General features: G+C 53.8%; 1 protein-coding gene across 2 annotated transcripts; it reads right to left on the reverse strand.

The window, feature by feature from the left end:
- Positions 1 to 347: 347 nt before the first annotated feature.
- LOC117869505 (thiosulfate:glutathione sulfurtransferase-like) lies at positions 348 to 10,022 on the reverse strand. Of its 2 annotated transcripts, none has more exons than XM_034756393.1 (4): positions 9,889 to 10,022; positions 3,626 to 3,748; positions 1,701 to 1,863; positions 348 to 1,077 (listed from the first exon to the last, which is right to left on the reverse strand). In XM_034756393.1, exons 1-4 carry the CDS (start codon positions 9,998 to 10,000, stop codon positions 1,023 to 1,025), a joined length of 453 nt encoding a protein of 150 aa, XP_034612284.1. In that variant the 5' UTR covers positions 10,001 to 10,022; the 3' UTR covers positions 348 to 1,022. The 2 variants fall into 2 exon arrangements, with proteins under 2 accessions (XP_034612284.1, XP_034612286.1); XM_034756395.1 differs by lacking the exon at positions 9,889 to 10,022 and adding an exon at positions 4,563 to 4,707.
- Positions 10,023 to 12,184: the final 2,162 nt, after the last annotated feature.

Genomic DNA, 12,184 nt, shown 5'->3' on the forward strand with positions numbered 1-12,184 from the left:
AGCGCTGGGAGGGGTTCTCTCGACACTGGAGATAATCCACCTCCCCGAGAGGCGGTAGCTCGGTCAACAGAAGAATTCTTCCAGCCGTCTAGCTCTGTCTGCACTGGGGCTTAGGTTGGCATAGCTACATCTCTGGAGTGGGGGGGAGCGGGGGTGGCGCAGTGGATTTTTCACACAGCACATGCCGCCCCCCCAAAGAGACCTAGTTTTGCCAATGCAAGTTCTGCATGCAGACCAGCCCTAAGCATGGTCAGAAATGAGACATTTTTTTATTGTTATTGGGGAGGTTGTGCAATTTTTTTAATGTGAATAAGGGCTCACCCAGTGAAGAGGCTCAGAAACACCGATCCGTACAAAGACTTGTTTAGTATAATATGAAACCTGGCTGACCCTGAGCAAATTCCACTCTTGCCTTGCTGCCATCACAGACGTCCCACCCCTTATCAGTACGCCCTGTACTACATCGGAGGAAATGCTAGAGAGCTCTCTTTTCCAGGAGTGGCTGCAGAGAAAATCCCCCGTGCAGAGGTGGCTGAGGGGCACCCAGTATGTTACAGAAATAGCAGGCTACAGCTGGAAGCGTCAGATTCAGCTGGAGAATGAGGTGGGGTAGCAAAATGACCATCAAATCTACCTCCTTGAGAGCTGAAGAGCAAATGGATGGGGTCCCAGATTCCCAGGGGAGGTGGGGGAGATGGAGTGAATGGGGGAGTGCAGATATTTCCCCACCCCGAATAAAGTGCCTGAACCCCCCTGCTGCTATCGGGGGCAGGGGGAGTGACTACATTTGGAGCAGGTGAGACACTGGGCTGGAAGGTGAGACAGAAAGTAGAGTGGCAGCTTCTCAGACAGGTGCGTTAGCCAAGAGCTCCCCCAGGGCCCAGAGCGTTTCCATCCCAGCACCGGGCGTCAGCAGCAATGGGGCGACGTTGCAGCAAGGAAGCGAAGGAAGAATCCTCAGGGCAAAGCCAGCTGCTGGGCGTGGAGGGACAGACACCAGCCCTCGCGGAGTCATTCCCATTTCACTTCCCTTCCTTCTCAGACCATTCCTTGTAGCCGCCTGCGTAGTTACGGGCCCTGCAGAGACAGGAAGTGACATGTGGGTCAGAATGAGAGATGGGAGGGACTGCCTCTGAAGTGGAAGAGAGAGACCCAGCCCAGCTGTGACTGCCAAGGGGCCAGAAACCCAAGTTGGACCAGAACATCAGAGGCGGAGCTGTGCCCAGAACTTTGAGAAATAACTTGCCCCCAGCACAGGGTCATATGGATGAAATTGAAGTACCCTGAGGAACCAAGGTAGCTGTGGGAACATCCCCTATGGGGTTAGCTAGGAATTACTCTGTCCTCTCTCTCAGTAGCTAACCAAGTCTTTGTCTCTGTGGCCCTGGTGAGAATGTGGAGGATCACCATCCCCTCCAGTGGGTTTACTTCAGAATACACCAGTATAAGCAAGATCGGTGCTGAGGGATATCTGAGCCCTCTCCTCCTCCACCAGACCCAATGATTTCTCCATTAATAACCCTATACATGAGAGCTTAGGGGGGCACTCAGAAGGGCTGGAGTCCATAAGACCCAGGGCATTTTAAGCACCTACAGCCCTTGCCTCCAAACCCACAGAGCCTGTGGTACATTCACAATCTCCCTGAGGGTCTGGTGGCCCATGGTACAAGAGCCCGGGGGGAGGGGAGGGGCAGGCTCACTTGGCATAGCCGAGGGTCATGGCGATCTCTGTGGCTTGAGCCCCTCTCCTGCCCATCTGACAGTGGAAGATCAAGTTGTCGTCATCCATCCGTGGCTTGTCCACGCCATACTTCATCTTAAAAGTCTCAGGGTCCATCTTCAGGGCTTCCTCGACTTCTGTCACTGGGTGTGGGAAAGAGAGAGATGATCGCGATCAGCAGTGCTGGTGTATCACCCTGGGGAAAGGTGTGTCACATCCGCACTAGGTGGGGATGTGACACTGGGGATGTGACACTAGCTGGTCCACTAGAGGATAGAAGCCTACTGCTGCTACTAGCTAATGGAGTTACTCCTTTAGCTCAAGTGGTAAAGGTCTCTATCTTGATGCTGAAGTTGTGGAGCTAAATCCTGATGATGATGATTGTGGGCGATTGCTACACTGCTCCATAAATACAGGCGATGATGCTCTTATGTTTATGCACGCAAGTCCCACGTGCTTTACAAAGGGACACAAGCTACCACTTTTTCCACTCCTGAAATGCAGCACCCTCTGTGGTAGAACACTGCAAATGAGTGAGACACGGAAACTCTTCACATCCATTTAGGACAGGAAGTGAAGTAGAAGCCTGCATCCATTTAAAACCACCAAGGTAGTTTAAGGAAGAAGAGACAATTCCCCGAGCTGGAATTTGGCCAGGGTTACACTCTGTTAGGAGTGATAATAATAATGCAGAATTCAGGCCTGTATTTTTGCCTGAGATAGAATTTTAGGTCTTATTTGCTCATTTAATTTTTGATACATTTATATTCGTACTAATATGTGTAAACAAAGGACAGACACTGTGCATATTGCTTCTGCCTAGCCAGATACGTTTGTTAGTATAATGGGAACAGTTAAGAACAGTTAAAGTGTTACTGGGTATAATGAAAGTATACTATAGGAGTGCACATGTTAACACTGCCTCAACCTCTATCTTAAGGGAAGGTCAAAGAACCCATTGGGAAGGGCAGGAGGGGATTGAGGGGAAGATATAAAACACTGAACGGCAAAAAAAAAAAAAAAAAGGGCCCGTCCCTGACCATAGCACAACCTCACTCCTTACCCCTCCCATGGGATACAAAAGAGGTGGGACAAAACCCCCAGACTCATGACCCCCAAAACGGAACATGACCATCAATTGTAAGGGGGGGACCCCAAGTGTGCATTGCAGGTATAATTCTGCCTGCTAAAGTGGGGAGAGAACGGAACACTGGGGAACAAGGCTCTGCAGTGTCAGAGTTATTGACATGTTGCCTTAAAACCAACCCCAATAAACATCGCATTGCCTGCACTTCGGACTTCTGGTCTTCTGCTTTCTGTCTGCGTGACAAGAACCAGGGGAGGGGGTGAAGGGAAAGCCCTCTACACACCCATCTGCTTGTGCACACCTTGGGTCTTTAATGATCCAGCTTTGGTCTCACATCACTTCCCCAGCACACTGGAGAGCAGGGAAAAAAGAGCGCCCCCTGCTGAGTTACTAATTCCACTTTCTCCAGGGCTCTAGTGCTACGTATCAGGAACGATGGGCCTGGAGTCCTTGCAGCTGACCTGGGGTTGGCTGGCTCAGCTCTCAGGCAGGCTAATGAGCCCAGCTGGGCTGTGGCAGAATCGCCTGATTGGCTCTTCCATTGGCTGCAAGGAGACTACGGATCTGCACTTAAACTCAGTGGCAGGTCGCTGACCCCTCCATGCTTCTGCCCGCAGCTGCAATCACTCCTGTGCCCGCCTTGTTTCCAGTCCTGCTCCAGCCCTGCTCAGTTCCTGACTCCAGCTTTGACCTTTGGCCCTGACCGCTCATGCCCTGGTCTGTGACACTACATGTTGCCCTCTGCAGTGGGGGGGGGGGGACGCTCGCTCTACGTGCAATCGAAGCCCTGGTTGCTGGCACCCACAGCAACCCCTCACCTGGAATATTGACCGAGTTGGCGATATGGCCATTCGCCACCTCCCCCGGCAACCGCACATCGATAATCTGAGCCTTCCCGCTGTCGACCAGCGCTTTCATGTCCTTGTGGGAAATGACGTTTCCTTTGTGGAAAGCAGAAACCAGCAGTCACTTCTTCCGCTCCCCTCACAAGCCTCCTCCCCCAGTAACCAGGGGCAAACCCCTCTGCTCCCCCCCATCACAGGGACAGAGAATCGGGGGGTCATCCACAGCTGCAGCAGATCAGGTCTTGCAGCCCCTCACATGGTCTAGTCTCCTCCCCGTGTGAGGCCCTGTACACTGCTCTCAGTGAGTCACTGCACTTCACACCACCAGGGCCAGAGCCGTATAAAAGGGTCTTTGTGTAAATCAGAATTGTGACAGATATGATAATCTCTTGGGCAAATCTGGAATTAAGTTAAACCCGACTGACTGAAGTTTAAGTATTTTGGGAGTCCAGGGTATTGACAATGCCAGTGTTTGTGTTCTATTATGGGATTGTACAGCACTTCTCGGGGAGGATGGCCTTGACTAATCCAATTTCTGGACGATATTAGAAACTTCAGGGGATGTTTTGGGACAATACATGGGAAGTGGATTTCCCAGGGAATACTTGGAGTCTGAGTCCACCTCCATCTATCCTTTAGAAGCTGCACTTGGAGCAGAGATCCTGTTGTCTGGCGGGTTACCTGTTCAAGGTCACTTCAAAGAACCCAACTGGATAAAGGAGTGACTCTTAGTGTTCTCTTCTGAACAGAGAGCGGGATGAACTTGACACCGCAGGGAAACCCCTGGGCAAGGCTGGGAAGGGCTGCTCCTACCAGAGCCTACATTGGAGGGGGTGATCTCTGGTAAGCTTATTAGCAGGCGTGTAGGTTTTTAAATTGTTTTTTCATTTTTTCTCTGCAACGCTGTTACCTTAATCAATAGGCTCGTGTAGGAAGAACTGCAGTGCCTAATTCGTGCCAGGGCTTGCCGGGGCTGAGCCCCGGCACCTGTGGGCATTGGCTGTTCATAGCCCCAGCACCTCGGGGCTTGCTGCATTAGTTCTGAAAGTAAAAAAATTGCTTGGGGTCTGGTATCTAATTGCTTGAGCCCCGGCACCTCTTGCATTACAAATTAAGCACTGAAGAACCATGCGGTAACTTATAATTGTAGCAATTCCACTGTTATTAGTCTCTGAGGGGAAAGCCAGCAGGCCTGCTTGGGCAGACTAACCCAACACAGGGAAGGCAGGGAGCTGCAGCAGTCTGGAGAGACTCCAGCCAGCAAGGAGAGAGACCCATGTCTCCACCCTAGAGAGATGAGAACCGGGGGAGCTGGAAGTCAGAGCGGGGGCCCTTGCTGGGCCAGTGAGGTGCAGGTGCCCTGAACTGTGACAAGAATCAGGCCCCTTGTCTTTAGTCAGAGTCACTCGTAGGCAAAATCTGGCCCCTATAAGGCAACGGCTGAGCCGGGTTGTTCCTTTAGCCATTGATTTTCCAGACACAGGATTCATTTGCTCCTGACATGCTGGAGCAGGGTTCAGGCTGTGCAAGACACTGGGGGGGGGGGTGAGGGAGGTGCGCCAAATTCTGCTCTCGTTCACACACTGTAAAGTTGGGTGCAACCCCTCTGACTGCTGCGGGCTGTATTCAAGGGCACACACACACACAGAGACCTGGATACAGAGCGTGAAGGTGAATTTTCCCCACAGCCGGCCCTGGGCCTGTAGACACGGCCGAGTCCAGCACTGAGGTTATTGGGGGGAGATCTCCCAGCATTGCTCCAGTACCTGCAGCTTTGTCTAGACGAGGGGGAAAGGTTTAAAAAAGGCACGGGGGTAACTCAGCCCATTTGAAACCCCACCCAGTGTGGATGCAGCTTACCACCTCCACAGTCACATCAGCAAGTCGTGCTGTAGTGTAGCCCTTGTCTAGCCAAGGGGCTCTGTCTACACACAAGCGTTGTCCCAGGATAACGATGTCAGTACAGGAAAGGGAATAAGTCACCCCAGTCTGAGGCACCCTCACACCAGTATAACTGCATCCACAACTGGAACTGTGGCAGAATGACTATCTGTAAAAATAAAAATCACACCTCCACTCCCACACCGCCTCACAGCAGTTATACCAGGACGGACGCTGTGTAGATAGGAAAAAAACCCACTGTTTTCCCTATTGAGTTTAACCCAACTGAAAACCCCATTTAGCACCAGTGTAGACACAGTCTAAAGCCTTCAGCTCAGTTTGAATAGGTCAAGTTACAGCCTCAGCTTTAACCCAACCAGTTCTGCATGTGCTACAGGTCAATTGCTTTGGCCTGGCTAGACCGTTAGACAGAGTTAGTTCGACTGAGCCAAGTAACTCAATCCAACATCCCATCTGGATACGGCCACGGGGGGATCCACCACGGAACGCAGCCCTGCAGTCCCACCCTACACACGGTTGTGATAAGCTTTGTACAAAATGCCGTGCGAGGTTTCATTGGAAAACTGATAACTCGCTGCTTAATGACATGGTGAAATGTGTGTGGCAACATTATCATGAAATCCCCCCAAGGAGATTATTAGCACACTTTCAAAACCAGCCAGCCCTGCCTAGGCAACGGTTGTTGAACAGGTTTGTCCTCAGAGGAATGAATGTTTACCTCAACTTACCTATAAGTGTGGGGAGGGATAGCTCAGTGGTTTGAGCATTGGCCTGCTAAACCCAGGGTTGTGAGCTCAGTCCTTGAGGGGGCCACTTAGGGATCTGGGGCAAAATCAGTACTTGGTCCTGCTAGTGAAGGCAGGGGGCTGGACTCGATGACCTTTCAAGGTTCCTTCCAGTTCTAGGAGATGGGATATCTCCATTAATTTATAAGTAATCAACAGGGTCCTTGAGACAGCATGGGGGGAAGGGGCAGGAGACTAAGCAAATTTAAATCTCAGCAAACAGAGATGAGTAGAAAGGGCTCAGAACCTCCTTCGCCCTCAGACTCCAGGTCGCCACCTTTACTGTTTGAAAAAACTTTGCTTGGAGGAGTAGTCATCAGAAGATTGATGGGACTATAAAAGAAAGGGGCAGAGAACCCCAAGTTCTCTCTCTTTCTCTTTCCACTAAGACAAAGGCACCAGCACCTTCTGGCCTGGGGGAAGAGATCCTGGCCAAGGAAAGGGTCAGTCACCATCTGGCTGGAAGACTGGGGGTGAGAGAGGCCATCTTAACACAGCCTTGAACCAAAACTTAATCTAGTAAATTTCAGGGAGACAAGGTGGGTGAGGTATTGGACAAGCCAGACCTGAAGAAGACGCTTGTAAGCTCGTCTCTCTCACCAACAGAAGTTGGTCCAATAAAAGCTATTACCTCCCCCACCTTGTCTTTCTAATACCCAGGGACCGACCCGGCTCCAACACCGCTGCATACACCAATGGAAGATGAAGTTTTAGATTGGATGTGCGTTTTCACTTTTATTTCCTTGTCACCATCTCCAGCTTTATCGCCTGTCTTTGAATTCACTTACAATCCTATCTTCTTTTGTGACCAGACTGGTTTTATTTTTTAATCTCAACCAACCCAGTTGGCTTAGTTTAAACTGAACTCTTTGGCAAGTCCGGTGAAAGTAGCACACTGTTGAATATTGACTGTACAGGAACAACGCAGTGTTAATATCTGAACTGTCCAGGAGAGGGCTTCGCGGTGCAGAAGACAGGCTTTTGGGGGAAATTCAGGACTGGGAGTGTGCTGGGGGCACCCATGGCGTACTAAACCAAGGCTGATGGAAGCCAGAGGGTGACGGGTGTGTTGCTGGCAGGCTCTTGGAGCAGGGCTGCAACTATACACACACTCAGGGTATGACTTGTAGGCTGGTAGGGAGCAGCCCAGGCTGGGAGCTACAACATCAAAGCATTGTGAGGCAACCCCAGGTTGCACAGCAGGTGGGTAACACAACCCCTGACCGGTCTGGATTGCATCCCAGGATCATAGGGATACTAGGGGCAAAACTGCATCTACACTGGTGTTAGATGGTGTTTCAAATTGAGCTGGTTACCCCAAGGCAGCCAGCCCCATTTATAAAAGTGCCTTTTCCCCTAGTCTGGACAGGTGCAGGTATAGCCCTCACAAGTATTTTACAACTGGGTCATGAAGCCCGGCTTTGCACAGGGTTAGATGAGGTGACCGTCTACACTCACGCCCCCCACCCCCATGGCAATGCACTTCTCCTTATCCCTGGAAAGCACCCAAGGAATGTTATTGTTTCATTTCAAAAGCCAAATAACCCAGAGCTAATTACTAGTTACAGAAGAAAACAGCAATTCCCAGCCGTGGGTGACGCAGGTGACCACTCAGTGCCTCTGATTTTCCATGGTCATTACTTACCGGCGGGATCTCCCGGCTGGAACATATAGCACACGTGTGTGTGTGTGTGTGTGTGTATTTGGGTCCCAAATTAATGAGCCCGCTCCAGCCCTGTGCCTGCCATGAGTACACTCACCAGCAGAGCCTGACAACTGGACCCAAACCCGACGGGACCTGACTACCAGGGTTGGGTCTGAAAACAATCTGACCCCGTGGGGCTCAGGTCAGGCAGTCTCTGATCACCTCCTCCCGCCTGTGGAGTCAGCACAGTGGCGCCCGCATGCCCCACTCCTCTGCCACTTGGCTGTGCTGTGTGCATGCTGATGAGTCAAAACGTCTCTCACTCCACCACACCCACAGCGCAGCAAGGCAATGGTGGCCGGCCGCAGCAGGGAATGTAGCCACAGCTGTGCAAAGTCCACAGACAGGAGATGGGAGACAGATCACAGGCATGGGAAGCAGGAAGTCCCCACCAGACCAACCCGCAAGGACAAGGTGGACATGATGCTGCCAGAGGTTTGGGGAGAAGCATCAGGTTCAGGTTAGGTGGAGTCTGAAAATGACTCAAGTCAGGTTCGGGTCAGCTGAGCTTAGAAGCTATGCCCTTATCTGGGCTAGGACCTAAAGGGGTGATGTTAGCACATTAACTATTATGTTTTAGAAGTCTAGTCTAGACGAGGCAGTGTGCTGGCTTTAACACGTGTTAGCCTGATTGCATTCAAGTTTAGGAGGGAGGCTAGGGTTAGAATCAACCGGCTAACACGTGTTAAAAATACAGCTTGCCTTGTCAACACTAACATGCGTTAGTTGGCCGATATAGCTTAAGTAACACACTTTCTCTCCTAGTGAAGACAAGGCCTAACTCGGCCAGTTTCACACACACACTGCTCTGTCTAGAAAAGACGTTTTAAACGTGCTAGCGAATACCATGCCTGTCGACTCTAGTCTAGACAACACCTGTCTTGCATTAAAAAAAAGAGCAGGAAATTTGCACTCAAAATGTAATTAAACGGTTTACAAAGCTTCATTTTAACAGAAGAGTTTTTTAAAAAAATTACGTCTATGAAAGTGGCGAGGAGGGAGTGTGTTTGGGAGAGCAGAGAGCACGAGCAAAGGGCTAGCTTCTGAGAGAGCCCCACATCAGAGTGCCCCACAGTTCAAGCATCCCCATGAGAAGTTTAAATCCCGTCTCCCCCTCAGGTGGAGGGGGGACTTGAACCAAGGGTCTCCCGCATCCCAGATGGGTACCCTAACCGCCAGGTCAAGAGTCATGAGGGAAGTCATTCTCCTCCTCCTCCAGCCCTTAGCTCACCTAGAGGGGCCCAATCCGGCAGGCAAGGTCTGAGCACACATGGGATTGGGCCCTGCGGGTGAGTTAGGTGTAAGACATCTCTTGTGCATAAAGGCAGAAATGTAGGCACCTAGGGAACATTTACTGCAAACATTTCTGTGCTAAGGGCGTCTAGGCACCTACAAGGTTCAGAGACGTCTGAGTGGGGGGGGTTATGAATCCCAGCCTGGCTTGACTCTGGGATTTAGGCACCTGAAGTGGCAGTTTGGTGCCTAAGTACTTTGGTGAATCTAGCCCCACCGCTATGGGGAATGAAAAAGGCCCTGAGGTCAGGGGGATGAAGCAAATGTGCAGATTCTCCTCCCTCACAAAGCCTTGGGCTGCCCCCTGTAAATAACACAACGGATCCCGGGTGAGCGGCTGGGCAGGAGTTTGCAAGGTCGTTACAGACGGTCCAGCCCAGCCCAGCCCAGCCCCGTGGGGGTGGAACCACGGGGCCGGGGTCCCCGCCAGGACCGTGCACACGCGATTCCCTACCCATGTGCTATGGGGCAGCTGCCTCCAGGGCTCTGCCCCCCTCCAGGCCCAGCTCCGGGGGGGGAGCCTCTGGCGGCCAATGGGGGGGCTCCCTTACCTCTGTCCATGCTGCCCGGCGCTGGGGTGCTGCTGACTCGTGCCAGCCCCAGGGACCTGCCCGCCTGTCCTAGGAGCTTCTGCAGCTGAAACACGGGCCGGCTCAGCGGCATTGCTCCATTCACCTGGCAGGCGGGGCTGCCCGGCAGGCACCGTCCACAAACTCCTCTGCCGCCACCACCACCCTGCAGCGTTGGTGGCTGCCCAGGTTCGATGCCGCGCCAGGGACAAACCTCGTCCCAGCCCCCCACGGACCCGATCCTGCTCCCCCCACGGGACGGGAGGCCGTGCCGGGCTGGGCCCCTCTGGGAGGCTCTCAGGTGCTGTGGCCAGGAAGAGAACAGAGCATCATGGAGCAGAGCCCTGCTGGGGCTAATAATGAGACCACAGGGGCTGATCCCTACCGCCCCCCCCCACACACACACACACACGCTGCCCCCCACCCTGGGTTCTCCCCCAGCCACGCAAGGCGGAATGATGGGCACCATCGCCCTCCTGGCACCATCATTTACACGAGCATAACGCCAGTGTAGTCCCGCTTCGCGATGTGCTGAGACAGGGAACAGGGACTCCGGCCCTGAGCCAAGGTGGAAATCCTGACTGGGATTTTCAACCGAGCCAAAGGGAGTTAGGCACTAAAACCTCTTTGAATCGGGGCTCTTTACTGCCCAGGGGATGGTTCGTTATGTAGACTGTAAGCTTTTTGGTGCAGGGATTGTCTGCTGCCCCCTGGTAATATAGTGATTGGCACAATGGGGAGCCAGATCTCAGTGCGGGTGTCTGTGGTGACTAGCACTGTGGGGGCCCAGATCTTGGTTGAGGTCTGTGCGGCGTCCGGCACAATGGGGGCCCGGATCTCAGTGCGGGTCTCTGTGGCGACCAGCACTATGGGGGCCCGGACAGAGCTGGCCTTACCATGAGGCGAACTGAGGCGGCCGCCTCAAATGCCAGACTGGGGGAGGGGGGGCGCCACTATGACCCAGAATTGAGACCTTTCAAAGTTTTGGCCCAAGCAAGGGGCCATCATTTGAGCTCCCCGCCTCAGGTGCCAAAATGTTGTGGGCTGGCCCTAAGCCTGGTTCTCGGTTGGGGTCTGTGTGGCATCCGGCACTCTGGGGGCCGGGATCTCGGTCGGGGCCCGCGTGGCGTCCGGCACTATGGAGGCCCGGAGCTTGGTCTGGATCTGCGTGGCGTCCGGCACTATGGGGGCCAGGATCTCGGTCGGGGCCCGCATGGCGTCCGGCACTCTTGGGGCCGGGATCTTGGTCAGGGCCCGTGTGGCGTCCGGCACTATGGGGGCCGGGATCTCGGTCGGGGCCCGCGTGGCGTCCGGCACTATGGGGGCCGGGATCTCGGTTGGGGCCCGTGTGGCATCCGGCACTATGGGGGCCGGGATCTCGGTCGGGGTCTGCATGGCGTCCGGCACTATGGGGGCCGGGATCTCGGTCAGGGCGCGCGTGGCATCCGGCACTATGGGGGCCTGCATGAATGAATGCTGAACAATTATTAGGCACTTTAGAAAATCCCAGCTTAGACCCACCCCTCAATGCCCCTTGGCACCGTTATCAGGGGGTGTAAAGTGAGTGACCCGGGCCGGGTGAGCGCTCAGCACTACCAGCCCCCCAGCCCTGCAGGGGAGGGGGAAGTCGTGTCAATCCCTCCCCACCGGGGCTGGATCATCCAAGGTCGCCTTTGCCGTCTACGTTTGCAGAAGGGGTTTGGAATTTTACCCCGGTCCCTGAGGGCTCCTCCCCTTGTCCGTCCCAGGAGGCCGGGGCTGCGCGAGGCGGGACACGGCTGATGAGCCGGTTCCTCCCGGGTGATCAGGGCGGCGCCACCAGGGCTGGGCGGCCCCTGGCCCGGGCGGCCCGCAGGCTGCTTTGCCCACCCTCCGAGGGGGTTGCCCGAGTCTAAAGCAGCAGGGGACCGGTATTACCCGAGCCGGGGAGCTTGGCACAGGAGAGCTTGTCCCGGGATACGAGCCAGCGCCTGCTAACCCCTTCCTGCATCGCTTTAACTGAGCTGCTGCCAGCAACAGCTAAAGAAGGAGCGTGGGCTGGTCCTCAGGACTCCTGGGTTCTAGTCCCAGCTCCGCTGTGTGACCGGGATAAGGCCCTTCCTCTCTTTGTGCCTCAGTTTACCATCTCACCCTGTATCAATTTCAATTGAGTTCTTTGGGGGCATGGACTGTCTGTGCAGCGCCAGGTACCAGGGGTCCCCCTCTCACTGAAGCCCAGACCTGCTCCTGATATACAAATAATAATCCTGGCTCTAATCAGTAGATCTCAAAGTGCTTT

The sequence above is a fragment of the Trachemys scripta genome, chromosome 24, assembly GCF_013100865.1.
Source record: "Trachemys scripta elegans isolate TJP31775 chromosome 24, CAS_Tse_1.0, whole genome shotgun sequence".
Taxonomy (NCBI): Eukaryota; Metazoa; Chordata; order Testudines; family Emydidae; genus Trachemys; species Trachemys scripta.

Coding starts and splice junctions, on each gene's coding strand:
- LOC117869505 (XM_034756393.1), bottom strand. CDS start 10,000: ATGCCGCTGAGCCGGCCCGTGTTTCAGCTGCAGAAGCTCCTAGGACAG. Junction 1,864..3,625: donor CAACTCGGTCAATATTCCAG/GTGAGGGGTTGC, acceptor TCCCACACCCAG/TGACAGAAGTCGAGGAAGCC. Junction 1,078..1,700: donor ATGACCCTCGGCTATGCCAA/GTGAGCCTGCCC, acceptor CTGTCTCTGCAG/GGCCCGTAACTACGCAGGCG.